The sequence below is a fragment of the Arvicanthis niloticus genome, chromosome 13 (assembly GCF_011762505.2).
Source record: "Arvicanthis niloticus isolate mArvNil1 chromosome 13, mArvNil1.pat.X, whole genome shotgun sequence".
Lineage (NCBI taxonomy): Eukaryota > Metazoa > Chordata > Mammalia > Rodentia > Muridae > Arvicanthis > Arvicanthis niloticus.
The window spans coordinates 31,844,370-31,865,233 of NC_047670.1; the positions used below are offsets into that span (position 1 = coordinate 31,844,370).

Here is a 20,864-nt window from a genome sequence, read left to right on the forward strand (position 1 = left end):
ACCGTACACCGGTTTAGATAGATTTCACAGCTCAGTTAACAACCACAGACATATATCCAAGATAACCAAGATGGAAAGAAGAAGCCTGAGTATCATTTCCAATCAAATGCATCATGGCATCTGCCATGTGAATCTTCTCGGATGAGCTATGACCTTTCCTTCTATCATTTCATCTTGAGACAAGGTAGAGAGGCCTCTTTTCTTCTCTGGCATTTCAAATCACAACTGAGAGTTGCAGAATGAGATGTGCCACAGAACCTGAAGGGACTAACAGATGTGCGTCTAAGTGGTATTTGTCTGGGAAACACACTGTCCTCTAAGATCCATGTCTAGACATAGAAACACGAAATGCATAACACATGTCTATCCTTGGCCCTGAGTTATTTTCCTTCATTCAATGGGACAATTCAGGTAAAATCCAGAACTTAGCTTTTTGGCAATCAGGTTCACAATGAAGAATCTGCCTCACAGGAATTTGAAGGTTTTGAGAGAATGAATAAGCAAAGATTCTTTTGAACGTAAATGTTAAGAGTAAATTCTTTTACTACCACCGTGAGAAAAAAAAATGCAGCTCTGTCTGCTCATAGTTTTCTCTTGTCCACACAAGACCTCTGCTGAACTCAGAAAGTATACCCCATTAACATACGTCAGCATTTTTATTGAGTTCTAATCTGCATTCTTTTAAAAGACTTGCCTTACCAGCTTCTGAGATTCTTCTCAATAGATAGCACAAGAAATCACAGTGACTTTTTTCTTCCAGGCAGAATCAATAGCTCTCTAAGCTGTCACTACAGCCTGAATGGCAACATCCGTTGATTTTTTTCCCTCAGGGTCAACTAACTTTAAAGAAGATCAAAGACCCCCCTTTTTTCCCTATGGTACTGAAAGTACAAGATATCTTCACATCACCGTTAACCTCTAACGCACCAGAGGATCCTAGACTCAGAGCCAAGGAGAACACAACAGTTCTCTTAAACCTTACCCAGACGATTTTCAAACCAAGGCACCAAAGGCAGCCTTCAAGCCAGACCTGCCCGCCACAGAGGTTTGGAACAGTAGATAAACTTACTTTGTCCTGACGAGTTTCCGCTGCATAATGATCCATCCTATGTAATTTTCTTCTTCTTTTCTTTGGAGGAGCAACTGGTCTTTCCTGTCTCCTCTTAGGGGCAACTTTCCTCTTAGGTCTTTTAGGCGGAGTAAGAGGTGAGCCATAACTAATCTCCTGTACTGGCGGATAGAGATGTCTGTACTCAGAAGTCGCCTGTCCCTCTGGGACAGATAGTAAAGCTCATACTTTCCCATCTGGGGTCAGCAGAGTCTGAGTTGGCAAAACTAAGTTCTCCTTAAGGGAGAACACATCGGAATGAGAGGTGACTCTCTATAGAGAGAGGCCTTTAACCTGGGTCTCAATGTGGTCACAGCTTCATTGCTGATACTAGGATACGACGTAAGAGGATCTAGTCAGGTGGACTGCCCTTGGCTGAGAAGCCAGTATATGGGTACATCTGAAAGTGACATTAGGCAAGCTCTGTGATTCCTGCACTGGTGACAGACTGCTTCTTGGTTACAAAAAGCTCTCTGTGGATAGAGTACTAGCTTGTAACCAGAGTCAAGGTTACTTGGTCACTTCGAGGTGAGAATGAAGTTCATGTAGGTGGCTCCAACTCAGCAACTGATGGACACCTATGTGATCATACCACCAAATGTATCAGAGGGCTCTCGGCTTGCACGGTCAACCAAGGACAAAATAAAACAGGAATGATAAGCCGTCTCTGTTGGTCCCGAATGAACTCATACACATCAGGACTTTTGGCGGGGAAAGAGGAACACACGTAGGACTACGTGCTTAGAAATCCTCTTTGAAAGACTTCGAGCAGACGCTTGCTATGGGAAGCTAGCTCGCTGGCCGAGGCAACAATGGCTCTATAAGTATTGCTTGCAAATCCGGAGAGCAATAACATCTAACCATCAAGTGAAGAAGAGACCCCAGTGCTAGGGAAAACCAGCCCCTGATTTGCTAGTGGTGTAAAGGTGAATTAAAGCAGCAGGCCTTGCTGTCTACCTAGCCACCTTATCTCTTGGCAGGACTGTTCCAAGAGCCATTGGGATGCAGGCAGGGGCAGGAAGAGGAACAGTGTTAGTGTAACCAAGGGGGATATCTGCCATGCGGTTGCTCTGTTCGCAGGGCAAGCAGCTGCAAGAGCTTTTCTGTTTCTATCTCATCCTCTCTCTCCGGCAGAGCGATCAGAAGTCACAGCCCTGTCGACTTTGCTTTGGTTTGCTTTGGTTTTAATGCTTCTAGTTTAGGCAAGTCTCCATGAGAAGAGCAGGAAAAAGGAAGAGGGTTTTTCCATGTCATGGTCACTGAGTACATTCTGCCAGCGCTCGAATCTGCCCATCAAACTCTAAGCCATTTGCAAAGAAACTCCAACATTCCAAAGACGCCCAGAGAACCGTTCCAATTGCAGCAGGTTAGAAGAGCAGAAGAAACGGAGTGTAAGCAGATGGACTTTTCATCCAGTCATTACAAAGGCATGTTTCTCCTTCTTCGGATGTTAGGGGTAGACCGAAAGCTAAGTTTTCACTGTCCAGCCATACTTCAGCCTGAATTTAGAAGTTTTAGCCTGAGGTTATTCAGAGAATGGGAGAGGGGCGGGATGCAAATTTCCCTGCCTTTCAGAAGGATTCTTTACCATCTGAAGGTAGGGACTAGCCAGCCAAAGCTCTGCCTCTAGGCCCAGAAGAGCAGCCGAACAAGAAGTCATAGAGAAAGCATAGATCAAAGAGAGAGAGAAAAAAAGATTGTGCCAATAATCGAAAGCAAGCATATTTTGAACATTCACCATTACACTATGAAAGCAGGAGCAGTACACCATTTCTCCAAACTGTTAGCCCCGTGTTTGGCCATCTCAGTTAAGAGCCTTTGAAACTCACCCTGAAAAACAAGTGTACTCAAATATTAAGCAAATAAAGCACAAACTTCAGTTGACTTCATCTTACTGTGCCATATAGCTCTTCGCTACTTACACTCATTTCAGTTCAATTTCTAATGCAAGTTTTTTTTTCTTGTTCTTTGTCAAAAGTCACGGGTTTTAGTGATCTTTCACCTAGTGGGTACGGTGCCCTCGTGCACACTTACGATCTCTGATGACACATCGATGTTTATTCATGCACATAGAAGTTTATGATAAACAGTTTTACAAGCCAGTCAAGCTCATCACACAAGAAAGGTTTTTTTGCTGGCTTGCTTTGGCTCTAGTTTAGCAGAACAAAATGATTTTTTTGCCTTGGTTTCAGTAGAAGTTTCTTAGAACCATGAGAAAGAGTTGGAATCTGAAAATGTCCTTTTCTTTATGAGGCATGGTCAGGCTATGAGATTCTGCAAGGCATATAATCAATAATGGTTTCCCAGCAGCTAGGGAAGAAACCCCAGCTGCAAGAAGTATTAATACTGGGGGAAAAAACATAACAAGAATACTTACAATTCTTAACTCAAAAACACTATGGGAAGAAGGTGTGTATGTTTATAAGCAATTATGGACATAGAAACCATCATTGTACCAAATTAAAGCATTCTGCACCTTGCATCATTTAGTCATTGCTCAGCATTTTGAGACAACTGGGTTGTTTCTTAACCAAAATGCATCTGCTTTCACAAGGTAGCTATAACGAAACCACATGTATCACAAAGTGAGAGACGTCCCTGAAAAAGAACATTTACTGCTAAGCCATGGGATTTAGGGTATCAAATGTGTTATAACTATTGTGTATTGTTAAGAGCCAGTTCTTGCCCCATAGGTGATGATTCCTATAATTTGACCATAGTTATAGGTGGCTTGTCTGAGTCCCCTGTTCTGTGGGAAAGCTGGCTGGTTCTGTGGGAAGGTTCACGGTCTAAGAGTCTAACACGAATCCTCCACTTACCAAGAAACTTAAACAGCCTCAAACCTCTTCAAGTATCAGCCTTGACTTTCAAAAGAATGGCTATATATCAATACAAATTCCTGGTTTTTTTTTTTTCTTTTAAAGGATACTATTCCAACAAAATTGTACTTTTTAATAGAGCACATGGAACTAGTTAGCTGTTTATGGGGTTTATTTTTTTTAACATTTAAAAAAAAAAAAAATCTGGCTCCTTCAGTTCATTTTAATCTTAAAGAAAGTCTTCCCAAAGATAAAACGGCCATTCTTGCTTTTTTGTGTTTCATGTATGCAGATGTTTATCACATTTTATCATTTGTATTTCATAATCATGCAATAAAGCTTAAGCATCAAAAGGGTAGAAGAGCCTTGGAGTTATACGATTTCCGTGATCCAAGACAAACTATGAACAGTTTCATAGTTATCAGTTTCTACTACTTAAAAAAAAAAAAAAATCACCTGCCACTGAATGGATGTTGGAGCATTCAGAAATCCTTCTGTCTTCTTAGTATTCACTGTGTTTGTTTAGACACGGGGCAATTTGTTCAGAACTGCTCTAATCAAGATACATTTATCTGCATCTTTAGCATATCCCTATGCTGAACGCAGTGAATTTAGTTAGAACAACTGTTCCAGCATGGGCTTCCAGAGAATTGGAGATAGTAGCCGTCAACAAAGACTCTTTAAAATAATTTCCTCAGCTCAGATTACCATTTACGTTGTTGTAACGACCTCTGTGTCCCATGACAAAAATGAAAAGCATTTAAAATATTTTAAAAGTTTGACTGGCAGACTTCGTCATACTGCAAGACTAACTGAAATGTTAGGAAGGATTCCATCCTAAATCAACAAAACCAATAATATGCCACTGTTTCCTGGACATGACACCTGAGTGAATTGTACCTTACGGTCTGCTACTGGGGTGGCTGAGGGCAGCCAGAGCATCACCTGCATCCTTAGCCTCCTGCCTCCAGTGGAGTATCTCCCTCATTTAAGAGTGCGTTTTATTTATTACCTGCATCTCTGGAGTGCTCATGGCTTCACAGTATGAGCACCTACGTTCAAATAGCCCATAAAATGTATCTCCCCTATGCCATATGTCTGGTTAATCATGATAAGGCTACTGGGGCTGATGAATAACTTCCCCTCTGTGTAAGCATTTTAAAGGAGTTAAAATTCAGTTATGGTATCATGTGTATCAGGAGTTTCAAAAATTCTTTCTGTCCTAGCCAATGGTAGCCAAATCTCTGCCGATGGCTTCCTTCATGGCTACATTTTCCCCTTATTTCCCATAGCACCATGTTTAGGATATGTTTTTATATTAAACCAATCTGAAATAAAGTTTCTGTAAGAGAAATAAGTGCATTTAAGGGTTTTTTTTTTTTTTTAAGGTTTTAGTCTAAATTTTACACATTATTTGACAATGCTCATGCCTTTTACATATGAAAATTCCCAGACTTTGTACAAATCCTAAAATAAAATAAGTTTTTGGAAGGTAGGTGACATGGGAACACCAGTTCTCCTCAGGCAGATGGTAAACTACTAACCTCAGGGCCAAAAGGGCCGTACTTGTGTCCAGAAAAATCAGGCTGCTCTGAATAGAAGGCATAAACTGAAGGCCTGTGGGAAAATCAGAACTAGCATTAATCCCAGGCTACACAGAGCAATCCATAAAACAAACAAACAAACAAACAAACAAACATGTCAAGGGGGTTAGTGAGCACACAGAAAGGCAACAGAAAGGAAATAGGAGAAAGCAAATCATAGTAACACACAGACATGCAAATGCCATAATGAAACCCATCACTGAACATTAACCTAAAAGAATTTAAAAACAAAATCCTTCCAACTGAATGAGTCTCCCACCCATGGTTAGCAGTACAATAAAAACTTTTACTTCCTATTACTTTTACTTCGTCGAGCTACACGCTTCCACGCCGATTCTCACTGTGGTAAGTGGCAAGTGTTACTTCAAGGCATTAAAAGTCACAATGAAAATATTCAAACATCACTGGGGACTCCTTACAACCTTCCATAACAGAACATGGTGGTCACAGTCTGAGAGAACTGACTATATTCAAGGGGATGGACACTCAGGCTTAATGCCTTTCAGCCCTTGAGATGCTGAAGATTGATTCCTTTATCAAAGCCAACCACTTGCTTCAGGTCCTCTGAAGTCAGCTGGAATAACCCATGTAATTAAATGGTCCCCTGGTAACTGAAACCTTCTTAGGGAAATAATGCTTAAGGTTAATAAGCACAAAATTTTTAATAACAGCAATCCTTGGCTGTGCTTCTATGTCCCAGTCCATTCATCTAGTGCTTTGTCCAGCACTTGAACAAGATGGAAAGGTGCTGAAGAAGGAAGATTAAAGGAGACAGGAGAACTAATACCTCTCGTTGTCTGGCAGGGAAAGCCACTGAAGAATGGTTAGGATTCTCCGCTCATGAGGGATACTCCTGAAGGGGCATAAAAACAAAGCAAATCTATCAAGATCAGGCACACATAATTATAAGACTGACAAAAGGGGTATAATCTTCATCCACAATGGCTTTTGTGTTTAAACTACCATTCCTCTGTTGAATATAATTACCCTCGGCCTGGTAATAGCATTAGGAGCTCTTGGCTAATACAGGACAGGATGCTAGCAAGCTAAGTACTATCTTGACTTGAGAAAAAAAAATCGCTCCCCCTTACAACAAGGAACACAAAATGTTCTTCTGCTCTAAGAGCAGACCATAGAGGCTAATTCATGTTGAATCCAAACTTGCACTAGTTTTATCGTGGTGAGGAAAATTATTGGGTAGACCATTTAAACCCTTAGTCTCAGGGAACATCAACAAGATGGCTGGGAAAAAGATAGATCCTCACAAACATGGCAAATGACTAGGGCTAGGGACCCTCTTTCTGTGCCTGCCATCGACACCCATCCCCCCAGCTCCACTTAGCTCTACTCTCAGGATCTGATGCCACCCCAGAATCCTCTCTGTCTAAAGATGACCTCCAAGACCACAAAATCATGCTTACTATAAAATAAATCCTATTGTAAACACATTGCACTGGCATTGAATAAATGTGGCCCTGCTTATTATGTCCTATAAATGAAATCAAAACAGACTAAGCAAAGCCAGGTTAATCACTTAAGGAATTTAATCCTTTTAGCCTTAGAAATCTGTTGTATCAGAACAAAATAAATTTAATTGCATATTTTGAATTCTTTCCTCACTTACAAAGAAAAAAAAAAAAAAAAAGCCAGTGCCCCAGCCTATTCCTGTTACTTTATTTTTCTATCTACTTGAAAGCTGCTTTGTGCGTGTGTGTGTGTGTGTGTGTGTGTGTGTGTGTGTGTGTTGTCACAGCGCAGATATGAACACCTGGCATCAGTAGAGAAATACAAGGTAGCAAGCAGAACACATGTCAAGTTCAGAATATTCACCCTTTGACAAGGTTTCTATCTTTTGCAAAATGCTACAAGCAGTACCTATTCATAAGGTTTTTAGAAGGATCCAAAGAGATATGTAAAGTTCTTGAAATCATTCCTGGCTCATAGGAAAATGCAAGTTTTATAAAACCAAGCCAATCAATATTCTAGAGTGGAGGTGAGGAGCTACTGATAGGTGACAGTTAAAGGAGAGAGTCAATTCTCTTTGAGGCTCTGGCCTCTACTACTTCAACAATGCTGGAATGGATGGCCTCACACCCATGAGTATATGGGCAGCATCAATAGCATCAAGTGGACTTGGTGGGTAAGATTTTTAAAACATAAAAATAAAAAAAAAGTCATGAAGTCGGGCTGCTGAAGAGATGGGGTGGATCTAGAGGAGAGGTACGAGAAGGTGTGGGAAGTAAGTATTATCAAAACATAGTATAAGAAATTATCAAAGAGTTAATAGATTCGTTGAAAATTCTAGTTTCTATAATCATGTGCTGGATTTCTAGTTCTATAGAAAGAATACATTTATTCATGAAATGTATATAAAAGGTACAATACAATTAAGGCCTGTAGGTATACAAACACAGATACAAGATTCTCCCACCAAAAAGACTATGGTTGGAGTCATCCTCCTCTACTTGGAGTGGAAAAGCAGAGGAATATTTTATCATTTCTTGAGTTATCTGTGCAACAATGAAGACTCTGCAGCCCATCCTGAGTGTGAGCTTGATTTCGACATTTAACAACCTCAGCCTTAATACTCTGATAGCTAAAACAAGGAGTTGGACGAGGTTGTCTCTAAAGTTTTCAATGTGGAAATAATCTCACAGATAAAAAAGGCATGAGTGTCTTAAACACAGGGCAGAGAATTGCAAATAATATGACCAACGGCCAGCAAGTGTCTATGCAGCAAGGAAAATAGAGTGTGTCACTGTCTCCAGCAGAATCGACTAACAAAGAATCAATCTTGAGATCAAGTACATAAGACACCGTCACAAACACACACAAACACACACCACAAACCTGAAAAAAAGCAAAGATAACTAAAAACTAGAACATGAAGGGCTGACTAATGAAGAACTTGGTGGTGAGGGGCTACATTGTCTAGTCAGTCCTTAAAGAGATAATGAGAATAAAAAAAAAAAAAAATACCAGTTATTGGCTGTTCTCTCTGTACCAAGGAACCTAATAAAGCACTCTAAAGAAGTTAACTCACTCTGTCTCCACAGTATCCTCATTATAATTCCTATTTAAAGATGAAGCTATTGATTTGTTGAGGTAGTCAGTCGCATGCCCAAGCCTTACAAGTAGCAGAACTAGGATTCTATTCAAACTAAACACTTCTATATAATGGGAATTACTGCCTCTAAGAATAAGTTGGAACAAAGGAACGAGATGCAGGATGCAGTGTCAGCTGGGGATGATTTTGAAATGAAACACTATCATTTAAGAGCAAGAATAAATTCTAGACTGCAATAAGAAACTGTGTGTGTGTGTTTTTTTTTTTTTTTTTTAAAGAGGACCTTTAAAGTCTAAACCTATGGTTTGAATCTGGTTTTATTTAAATTTAAAAATTTTTCAAAATGGACTATATGTAGATTCCCTTGATATATATTCTCCATAAAAGTGAGAAGCCTGGTCATGTTTTATAAAGTTATAAAAAGCTTCAAAGGGGTCAGAGTTGGAAGTAAATGAGCCTGCTCACTTCCAGGACATGGGGATAAAAGAATGGCTGGAGAGGCAAAGACATCGTGGGAGCACACAAAAGCCACCTTCTTATAAGTGGTTTCAAATGGGTGGAGAAAACTGTCATTCAAAGACAGAACACTGGGCCTTTTCAAGGAAGCTTTGCAGCAGTTCCGGGGGGGTAAGGGTGAGGACTAAGTATTAATTATGTTGTTGGCTCCTCTCCATTCTTCAGAGCACAACTCCCATATGCATCCATGAGAGCCAAGGGTTAAAACCTGCAAAATCTGTGGGAGGTTAACTTGGTAGACAACAGACCATTTCCACTAAGCAGCATTGATTCTAACCTAGCCACACCTACCTCTCAAGTCTGGGTCTGCTTTATAAGGGAAAAGAAAAACTACTTCTAAAGGGGCACCTGTCTTAGCTTCAGATCACCCGAAATTATTTCAGCTGAACTCCTTCAAATCAGAAGAGGCTACCCTCCATTCCTGAATTTGAGTCTAGAGAAAGCATCATTCTGGATTAATCTGTACCCGTGTGTGTGTGTGTGTGTGTGTGTGTGTGTGTGTGTGTGTGTATGTGTATGTGTGTGTGTGTGTGTGTGTTGTCCGAGGAGTCAAGGAAAGCCAGGTGGGGGCTAGTAGCATGGTCACCTCCCAGAATAAATTCGGACAGAGCATAAAACTACGCACAACAGATCCCAGCACACTGCTGCTAACAGACCAGTCAGATTATTTTGTTAAAGCCTAAAAAGCCAATATGGGAAAGCTGCTTTAGGTTGGAAAAGACAAAAGCAAAAGATGGAAACATCAATCTGGGAACAAAATCCCCATGAAAGTTGAAACGGGTCCCGTTTCTTATTTAAAAGAAGCTTAAAAACAATCAACATGTTGACCATTTTATCAGGTAAACTTCCTTTGAAGGCCTGAAAATGTCAGTTATTAGCCTCCAGTTACTTCTGAAGGGATGAACAGTCCCATAATCTCGCTGGGAAAATTTGAGAAGTTTGGTGGGAAATGGACTAAAATGGACGTTTCCCCAATCCTGATCTACTGTGTCAAATTTCCAAACGCTATACCATGAGCCTCCCAGCTGCCCCACATAGACTACACTCTGTGTCTAAAGTTGAGAATCAAAATAAGTAAACACAAAATAACCACAGTAGGTTGTAATATATTTAAAAAGAATGATAACAGAAACTGTAGTAGTCATCTAAAAGAATTACACGCTCCTGGATGAAAAGTTGACAAAATAAAAGATTAACAAGATAAAAGATGTAAAAGGCAGGTCAAGGAGAAAGGTGTCCTTAACTAAAAGATGGGAGGAGAGAGGAGAGAGAGCAGGAAGGGGGAGCGAGAAAAAATAAAAGTCAAATGAGGCATGGAACGAACCTTGAGAAAGAAAACAATGCCTGGAAAGTTATTTTTAAATTGGTAAATTCTCATAAATTTGACATTTACATTTAGCTGAAATGAAGTTCACTTAAATTGATGTCTCATCAATTGACTCACAACCGTAATTTCATAAACATTGACAAAATAAAGGTAACTTACACAGACCAAAAGAATGTTCCAGCTCTCACCCCTTGCTTGGTGGCTGTAATCCATAGCTAATGAGGAAAATATAAGAGGCTGTTTTAATACATTCTGAGTTCTGGTCAAAGAAGAAAAAGATTAAAATACATTAGTTCTGATATGGTATACTCTACTCATGCCCACCATAAAATTCACAGTATTTCCAACCATTTTTCTTTCACATCTGGAAGTCAGACTCATTATTTCCATAAATGTTACTTAATTCGTATTCTGAAAAAGTTCTCAAAAGCTTTGCTGTGATGCCACCGACTTTCAAAAAATATATTTCATCCCCCAAAGTCTCTCTTTTCTATACCTGTCTTTTCTGATCATTGTTTTAAGCGTTACTTATGTGGCAGAATTCTGATCATCAAAGGATGCAGGGATAGACCATATGTTTCTTTTACAACTGTCGGCCTTATGGAGTAGAGTCCCAATTTGGTACCCAGATGTCAGAATCCTTAAATCTAGCTTGTCATGTTTGACTTTAAACTAGATGAATCAGGGGAGAGGGGAATGTGTGTGTGTGTGTGTGTGTGTGTGTGTGTGTGTGTGTGTGTGTGTTTGAAGAACTAAAAAGACTACTTTCTAATCTATAGTTTCTTCTATATTTCTCACTTAGCTTTTTTTTTTTCTTTTTAGTGAATGGGGCTCTAAGTGAAAGCTCCTAGGATAGGCTGGGTGAATGAAGCATTTCATGAAGAGTATTTTTAAATATTCTCTATGAACCAGCCATTGATGCCTGCCTACAATTGCAATACCAAGGAGTCTGAGGCAAGAGGACAATCCTAGGATAAACAATGAGGTGGGGTTTCTTTTTTGTTTTTGTTTGTTCATTTGTTTGTTTTTGGTCTTCTGGTTTTGTTTTGTTTAGTTCTTTCTAGCTCATGCTGATGAGAAGCGAAAGACGGAGGCATTCCGAAGCCAAGCTTCGAACCTTTGCAACCTGGACCCTGACCCTTACTTCTGTCACCTAACAGTTGCATGGGCCTCCAGAAAGCTACTTCATTATTTCATGCTTTGGTTTCCCTCCTAATGCAGATGGACTTTTCTAGTGCGTGGAATGATGCTCTATTTTAATGAGTTAATTCACTTAAAGTCCTCAAACCAGTGTTTTAGCATTGGGTAAACAGTTCATGTCAGTCTTTTATTATTACACAATAGTGAAAATCAATGGAATCCATTTACTTCAAGCATTAAAAACAGCTTACGGTGGCAAGTGTCCCACTAGAAGTCTGTGGGAAGAAACCCTCTCAAATGAAGAGAAAAGGCAATACATGAGGAGAACTGTAGCCCAAGACCAAAGCAAACAGGATCCTTTTCACATTCCATTGCATCCAGACTTTGGGAGTATCTTATGACTCTGATAGATATCTTTATTTTATTACTTATTTGTTTATTGTAGAAATATGTAATTGAGAAGCATAGGGATCAAGGAGTTTGGTTAACCATTTCAAAGACGCCTAGCTCGAAAACTTCTAAAAGAATCCTGGAGCCCCTTGGAGCATCTGGAAATCTACTCCCTAAGGATTCACAGCTATTGTAGTTAACAAGTGAGCCATAAAGTAGGAGAGTATTGACACCTGTGGTTTTCTGAGTGAGCAGGAGGGAAGAGGCCTCATCTCAGTCTCATGGCTTCCTCTGATCTAGAACATCTGTTTCTCTGGGCGGGCTCAAAGATTTAGGGATCTCAAATTGCTGTAAGTATCTCTCTTTAGTCTGGTCCAGCACTGGGAAACAACCTTCCACATTATAGATAGCCTCTGCTTCCTCCATCCAGATTTCATAATGCATGCTATACTTTAAATTACCCTCAACAATCCTACCAACAAGAGATGACTCAAATTAAGCCATCTTGTGGCAGCCTCTAAAGTGTACCAGATCCTAAAGAGACCTGTTCCTCATAACATAGGACCAATGTTTATACTTACTTTATTTCCAGTGACACACACTCACTGCATTCATATCCAAACAACTTCCTGGAAAAGCAGCTGCCTTGCTGTTTCCAAGGAAACTGTATCAAATACCAAGTACTATTTGATATATAAGAAATATAAGGTCAACTTGGAGCTTGTTAGAGAAAAAAATCATAACATGAACATGTCAAATAATGACCTACATTTTCCAAAATTATAGTGTGGTGTTCATGCTGATATATGGTAAAATTTTAGGTATAATTTTTAGCTAACCAGAAGGAGGATTTGCAGGGATAGAAGGTTGCAAATACGGTGTGAAGATGACAAGGAACGATGGTGAAGTTACTCTGATGGCCCTCATGGAAATCAAGAGTTAAGGATACAGGAGGAATGACTGGAACCCCTGGGTGTGGGGACTGCTCAAAGGAGCTGCTCAGGTGCCTGGCCTGGCCCAGCTCCACCCTAAACTAAGGATGACCAAGATATCATTTGAAACATATTATCATGTGAGAATGTGTTCAAAAAAGCTTGTTCAAATACGGAATACCTTCTCAATAAAATGTTGCTATGTACACTAAACAGTATAAGAGAAGTCATACCTTTGGTATATATAAAGGAAAACACCAGAGGGCTGTCTTCACATGCTATACTGTCAGGACACTCCTAGCCCTCACCCTAACCCATGGCCCTCCTCAGTGGACTGGCAAGCCATTAATGTATGATATTAAAGAATTTGCGATAAATCGCTTGTCCTGGTGTCAAAAATCAGAATCTATCTTTTTACATAGAGCCTTTTAGAGACCAGACTAGCCTTAAGCTCATCACATAACTGAAGAGCCTGGTCCTATCCATATGGTCATATCCTTGAAACTTTTAACACAGTTTTCTGTGAGTTTTCTGTGTTTTCCAGAAATTATCTGTGGGACTCATAATTTATATCTGAAACATCACAAAATATAAATTATTAGGACAATTTGAAGATCAAGAAGTGTGTTTCTAGCTAGGCATGTTATTTATTGTACATCTGTAATCCCAGCAGTAGGAGGCTAACACAGGAGGATTACAAATTTGAGATCAAATATAAAAACAAAACAAAAAAAAGTGCCTTTCTTCTGGAAAAATAAGAAGGCAAGAAAATGGTCCCTCCTTCTTGGTAGCTACTACACTGACTATATTTCTAAAAGGAAATGAGGGGCCTAATTGGAAGAGAATAAAAAAGTAAATATCAGAGAAGATAGGAAATTAAATGCATATTTACTCATGTAAACAGTATTCATTAATTACAGTGATATACATACATATACAAAAGACAAGAAAGAAAAAGGAGTCTAGGTTGGAAAATTAAAAAAAAAAGTTTAATGGGTAATGAAGGGCAAGAGAGACAGACATGGGGGGGGAACATGAGCTAGAATACTCTATCAAAGATGATATATAAAGTTATTCATACCAATGTAAACTTTTCTTTTATTGTTTAGTGTACATAGCAACATTTTACTGAAAAAGTATTCCGTATTTGAACAAGCTTTTTTGAATACATTCTCACATGATAACTTTTTTCATTTTTTTTTTTTTTTAGACCTTATAAAACTAGGGGGTAAAACTTAAAAATCTCATAGCATGTCAAAGTTCTGGGAGACTGAAGCCTAGAAGAATTTCTTAAGTCAAATTTTAAGCTCCCAGAAGAGCGTGTGTAGAGGCCATATAGATATCTTCTATTTCAGGGGTCAGAAGTGTGGGAACTGTCAAAACTGAAGACACTAAAATGCTGGGTCTCCCAAAAAAGAAAGAAAAACAAAAACAACACTTTACTAATTTTTTTGTTAAGTAGAAAGAGAAGTTCCATGGTTCCTTATTAATTCAGAGAAATGTAAGTTATTATTTTTCAGAACTTGAAGCAAACATACATTTCCTTAGAGGTTGTTAAAGCTTTAAACAAATAAACTAAGAAGATACTAAGTGTAGATCTTCTATCCCTTAATCCTCATAACTCTGTTGGTTTTTCTCTAGAAGCCCAACATTTGCTGTTGGTGCCCTAGAAGCTGTAGCTTGGAAACCAGGCAAATGTGAATATGATAGTAAGGTCTTGCTGTGTTGTCAGAAATGCTAAGAATCAATAAAGCTTCCCCACAGGAACCAGAGAGATCAATGTGAAATTCAACACTTGCTGTAATTAACTATAATATGTAAGTATGGAAACAGGCAAGCTTTAAAAAAAAAAAGGAAAATAAGCTGGAAATATTTTTCAAAAATATAAGCAAACAGCTGTAATCCTTTGAGCATTTCTTTCTTTCTTTTTTTTTTTTTTTTTTTGTTTGTTTGTTTTGTTTTGTTTTTAAAGACAGGGTTTCTCTGTGTATCCCTGGCTGTCCTGGAACTCACTCTGTAGACCAGGCTGGCCTCGAACTCAGAAATCCGCCTGCTTCTGCCTCCCAAGTGCTGGGCTTTGAGCATTTCTTTGCAAAGAAATTGTCCTGTATAGTCAAAGTCACAGAGCTGGGTAGGTAAGAGTTTTGAGTGACCAGAGGGGCATGTAGGATTGCCAACTCTATACATGAGTACGTTGTAGATTTTTGTCAACAATTTCACACACATATCTGAGGTATTTTGATCAGATTCTGCCTCCACCGCACCCCAGCCCATTACTCTCTTGCCCTCTGTCCCTAGCTTAAGCAGAAGTAGACAAGCTCCCGAGAATCAGGGGGTAGTGAGAACCTGAAGTGAAGGTTGTAGGAGAACAGATGATGGACAGTGTGCTACTCTCCAGATAATTACAGCCAATGCACAAGCCACAGGGCTGTGGACACGCAGGCCTGGGGCTGTCAACACTAAGAAAATGGAGCCCTACTACCTTGTTTGTTTGTTTGTTTGTTTGTTTGTTTGTTTGTTGTTACTCTTATTTTGTTTGGGCTTGGTTTGTTTTCCGTTCTTTTTCTTTTCCATACAGGAGATATAAGCTGGGAAAGTGCTCTACCACAGAGCTACCTCCCAAACCCACTTTTTACTTTTTTACATTGAGACGGGGTCTCACTAAGTTGCTCGGGCTGACCTTGAACTTGTGTTCCTTTTTACCTCAGCCTCTCAAGTAGCAAAGATTACAAGTCTATATCTATAATCTTATCTCCCACACAACCCTCCAGTCCCCAGGAGCTATGGGTTGAACCCAGGACCTTGTGCTTACTGCGCAAGCACCATATCGCTGAGCTAAATCCCAAGCCCTTGAGTCCCGTTCTTAAGGACAAACTTCCTAGAAAAGAAAACTGTCTCAAACTTCTTAGGTAAAATCTGTCTCAAATGAAGTGCAGAGCAGATCAGCCCCAAATACAGTCCATGGGGCAACAAGTGAAGCAGGCTTTTGATTTAATCTTTAGACTAGAGATGAATAAGCCAGTCTCTTTCCCCATGCAACCCACAGACCAACACAGATGAGCATTTTCAAAAGAAGTTTGTTTAATGTATGATAGAAAAAGAAAACTAGAGTGGAATCACTTATCTTTGCCAAAGCAGGCATCCTGGGCACAGATCTTGTCCTGGCTACTCTTCCATCAACTTGACACAAGCTAGAGTCATCAGAGAGGAGGAAGCCTCAATTGAGAAAATGCCTCCACATATCAGATCAGATATAAGTAAGCTTATGGAGCATTTTCTTAACCAGTAATTGACGTAGGTAGGTCCACCCCATTGTGGGTGGAGCCACCCTTGCACAGATGGTCCTGGGTTCTAAAAGAAAGCAGGCTGAGCAGGGAAGCCATGGAAAGCAAGCCAAGCAGCACCCTCTGTGACCATCAACTCCTGTCTCCAGGTTCCCTCCCTGTTGGAGCTCTCATCCTAACTTTCTTCAATGTTGAACAGCAACATGGAAGTGTAAGCCAAATACACTCTTTCTTCCCCAACGTGCCTTTTTGGTCATGGTACTTCATTGTAGCAAGAGAAACTCTATGACAGATAGTTCAACTGACGTTCGGAATGAAATTAAGAGACCAGTGCCTAGTTTGCAAAGGAACACTTCCTGGCTAAGTACCTCACGGGGAGTAGGGGAACAAAACTTATCCTGACTAAAGTAACTTCAGATAGTGGTTCTCAGCCTTCCTAATACTATGGCTCTTTAATACAGTTCCCCATGTTGTGGCAACCCCCAACCATAAAATTATTTTGTTGCTGCTTCCTAACTGTAATTTGACTACTCTTTTGAATCATAATGTAAATATCTGATAAGCAGGATATATGTGACCTCTGTGGGGGGTCACGACGCCCACGGCTTGAGAACTGTTGCCTTAAGAGCTAGGACAAAGCTGCTGGGATGTGCTCGGCAGTCGATCACACGCTTCATGTGCAAGGCCCTTGGTTCAATACTCAGCAATAAGAATAAAAATGAACACAAGTCGTGGGGGAGGGGAGAAGGGGGAGACCCTGTAGACTTGTATCAGCGTATGGGAAAGAGGCAGGAGGAAAAAGCATAAGAAAAGCAGGTAATAACTTGTAGTTCCCAGCAGGCCCATCTCTCTGGCCTGGAAATTCACTCAAACACTGTTGTGTGGCCTTTTGCCCTCTCTTTTCCGAGCGTGCTTCCCTCACTTTAGACTGCAATTCATTCATGAGGATGGGCACTGCCCCACCCATAGGGGTGAGAAGAAATTCAAAGCCACGCAGTTTGAAAAGAGCAATGCATCTACTCCTCTTAAAAACACCCAGAAAGTTTGACTTGAGAAGACTTGAGTCAGGGAAGTGAGCTCGACCTGTTTCTTCAATGTGCAGATTGAGTCAGTGCCCTGAACTCACTCACACACACACACACACACACACACACACACACACACACACACACACACGTGTATGTGCATCCTGATCTAACCTGAACACAGGAGTACTCCACTGACCTCTTCATCAGAAGTTGCAGGACTGTATCAAAGCATTATCAAAAAGGAGAACACCCCAAGGAACTCCATTAAAACACAAGTGAGACGCACAGCGTCGTGAGCAAGTGCATGGCAACTTCCGATAGCACATCCCAGAGGTGAGCATGTCGAAAGAGACTCCGGAGTGAGAGTGATCATGTCGATTGATTTTTAAAGGTGAAATTAAGTTGTAGAAGTGATATTTTGAAAACTTACTGTGGAGCTTCAAAATTTCACATGCACCCTTCCCAAATCTTCATTCTATCTGCTAGGTTTTTAAACAGGAATGAGAAGTGGCTTTTACTCAGCATTGCATCTGACCTTGGTGCTATTTAGCCAAATGTCCTACATGGTTTCATCATTCAGGGAAAAAAAATAAATGAAATTAAATTGAATTGCCAGTCTAATATTTTTATAAATAAGTTTGCTACTCAAGTTAACTTAAATTGTATTTTCACTGGGAACCTTACATAATGTACAAATCTAAAAGGTTTATATATGTGCTTCTAGAACATAGACAAGCTATTCCTTATAGTGCTTAATGCTGACATGTGTCTATAATATATGCAAATCATTTCTGATAGTGCTTCACTCTCTATATGCTAGTATACTTAGCAAATAATTACCTATGGTTTTTGTCTGTATGGTCTTCAGATAGGTCAAATTTCAATACAATGAGTTTTAAAAATATAGCTACGATGGTCCTTAGTATTCTCATGGTGCCTCTCTTGATCAAGATAGTAGAAACAGATCCGTTTTACCACAAATCTTGGGGAGCATTAGGAGGCTTGGTCAAATGTGTAAACTGGGAGAGCTAGCAAGGAAGCAGGCCAACAAAGTAGAACAGAGAATTTACTTCATGGGACAGGTTAACAGATTCTCTCTGCTGTGTGTCTGCAGAAGGTAATGAATGTGTGGACTTTTCTGCTGCTGAGTCATGTTAGCATGACTTCCCAGAGGAAACTTAATGTCAACCCCAAGTGTAAGGTGATCCAGTTACATCAGATTACCGTTTATCTCCACATAGCCGCGTGGTTCCTCAGGAGAGTTGGTTTCCATGATCAAATTATTACCAAAGGCCAACTTGAGATAGTCAGATAGCGCTCACATTTGAACCATTTTATTTGCTCATAAAATATTCATTCCTCTATCATAAACTTGTGAAATCAACCCTGTCAACTACATTTCACTGGGATCACAAACTAAGTCATCACTGACTTCTGGGAATTCAGCCTGAATAAAAACAGTGAAGTCAGAACATCTATTATAAAGAGCCTTTTCTACGGGCATACAGGAAGTCAGTCAGTGTTTATTTAAAAAGGAAAAAAAAAGCAACCCACATTTATTCTTGCATAGTGATTTACTTATTAAGTGAGATGAATATTTTGACAACAGATGACCTTCTCTCAGAAAGTGATACCTTATAACACATGTCTAACTTACATTCCTTATGCTGCCCATCTGTGGCAGCCAATGCTCAGATTCAAGGCCGTCTCAGCATGTCAGCTGTGTGGGGCAAGGGAGGATGCTGCTTCCCTCTTTCACACTTGGACAGACTGTGCAGAGGTCTAATGAGCTATCTCCCTGACCACTGCTGCAGAGACCTGAGATGCAACGACTTTCCACTCTCCTGCTGAACATCTGACTGACTGTGCCCTGGTCTATGTTTCTGTGGCACTTCTGACCTGCAGTTTGTACTCTTAAGCCCAGTTCTAGACAGTCAACAACCATGGCTTTATGTCAGTGCATTTCTCATGTCTGACCAAAGCAGGTTGCCTAACCATACGGTCACAGGAAAAACACCAAGGGAAGCTGCCTGGAGCCTCTTGATCTTCTGCCCAAGTGTCTGAGATACACTACAGGATCTTCCTCCAAGTGTCAATCTCTGCGTCAGTACTAAGGTAGGATCCCAATTACTATACCTACCCTGTATGATTGAAGGGGATTTAATAAAATAACCTATAAATTTCCTGTGAATATTAATTCATTCCTTTTCTGCAGAAACCATTCTTCTTGCTGCTTATGATATCACTGGACATCAAAATATTTGGGAACACATAGTTCTTTTTCTTTTTCATTGTATCCCCAAATTTAATAAATCAGTTATATTTGATTGTTCATTCATTTAGGAGCTCTGACATTCAACCACAATAGATTTCTGCCACTGTCATCCTGCAGAAGAAATTTATCATCTCACACTTTTATCAGTATAACTTATGTTCCCACATGAACATACATAGATACATATATGTGTGTATATATGTATGTATACATATGTACATATTATATACCCACATGTATATAAATGTAAACATACAATACAAATATGCTATATATATAGTCACATATACACATAGAAAATGTACACGTATTTGAACACATACATAAAATATCAAAAGATGAAAACACCTCCATTTTACACAAACTCTTTCAAGGTCCACAGGTCCACGGACACAAAGACCTCAAGACTTACCGGTTGGCCTCCCCACCATCTATGATTAAACTTCTCTCGCCCTCGAAGATGGAAAGTAGCATCAAAGACAGGATCATACATTGAATTGCCAACAATTCCATGGGATTCTGGATATAAACCCTTCATGTAAGAGCAATTTTATTGTTAAAATAGCATTGTAATAATCTACATATAATAGTTCTATTATCAATTTTCTTATCGTAGAAGGTTTTATAACAATATTGAATTAACCAAATCAAGTAGGATATGCAGAGCCTTTGTTTTGAGTCCGTTTTTGCACACATGAGTCGTAACTAATTTTAAGTCATTTTAGAAGTTTAAGATGGTGGCAAGAAATCTAATATTTTTCTTTTTGACTGCTGAAATGTAACAAAATGGACTTCATTATTAGTTCATTTAAAATGTATACATATCTCCAAAGAGGATTCCATTTATCATTCTATTTCTTCTTCAAATCAATAACTTAAATAATCATAAGAATAGAAAATTATGTTTGAAACAAGAAAGTAAGGTAGAGTTTGGAATGTTTGAAAATAAAAACATAGAAGCCCTGAAACTGACATTCTTATTTGAAAGTTCAGAAGACAGAGGATAGACTTCTCTGAAGTTGACAGTTTAATGGGAAGCTAGGCTTGAATGATGCTTGAAAAAGCTATAATTTTAATTCTGCAATTCAGTTCAGTCATTCACAAACTTTTAGTGGCTCTCGCTGCGAATGACCCAGGCAAATGGAGGAAAATGGATTTTCTTTGAATCCTGAGCAACACGCTCTTAAATTCCCCTTTAGGCCATCCAGCTGCATCAGCTAGTAAGAAGCCTTCACCTCGCAGCCTAAATGTCTGAGTTTCATCCCAGAACTCATATGGAGAAAGGATAAAACTGACTCCTCAAAGTTGTTACCTGACTTATACACGCACATGTGTGCACACAGGCTCCAAACAAATAGGTTTGATCAACACAAG

At 39.6% G+C, this 20,864-nt stretch overlaps 1 protein-coding gene across 9 annotated transcripts in view; it reads right to left on the bottom strand.

Moving 5' to 3' along the window:
- Enpp2 (ectonucleotide pyrophosphatase/phosphodiesterase 2) overlaps positions 1-20,864 on the bottom strand; it is a 114,760-nt gene that overhangs the window by 39,099 nt on the left and 54,797 nt on the right. For 7 of the 9 annotated variants that reach the window (XM_076911356.1, XM_076911358.1, XM_076911355.1 and 4 more), the window contains exons 8-11: positions 19,903-20,022; positions 10,601-10,656; positions 6,319-6,384; positions 5,472-5,544 (exon numbers count right to left, since the gene is read on the bottom strand). In XM_076911356.1, the coding sequence (XP_076767471.1) occupies positions 5,472-5,544; positions 6,319-6,384; positions 10,601-10,656; positions 19,903-20,022 (315 nt within the window). Of the gene's footprint in view, positions 1-1,069; positions 1,226-5,471; positions 5,545-6,318; positions 6,385-10,600; positions 10,657-19,902; positions 20,023-20,864 lie in introns of all 9 variants that reach the window. The other 2 variants (XM_034516264.2, XM_034516265.2) reach the window with 1 other exon arrangement.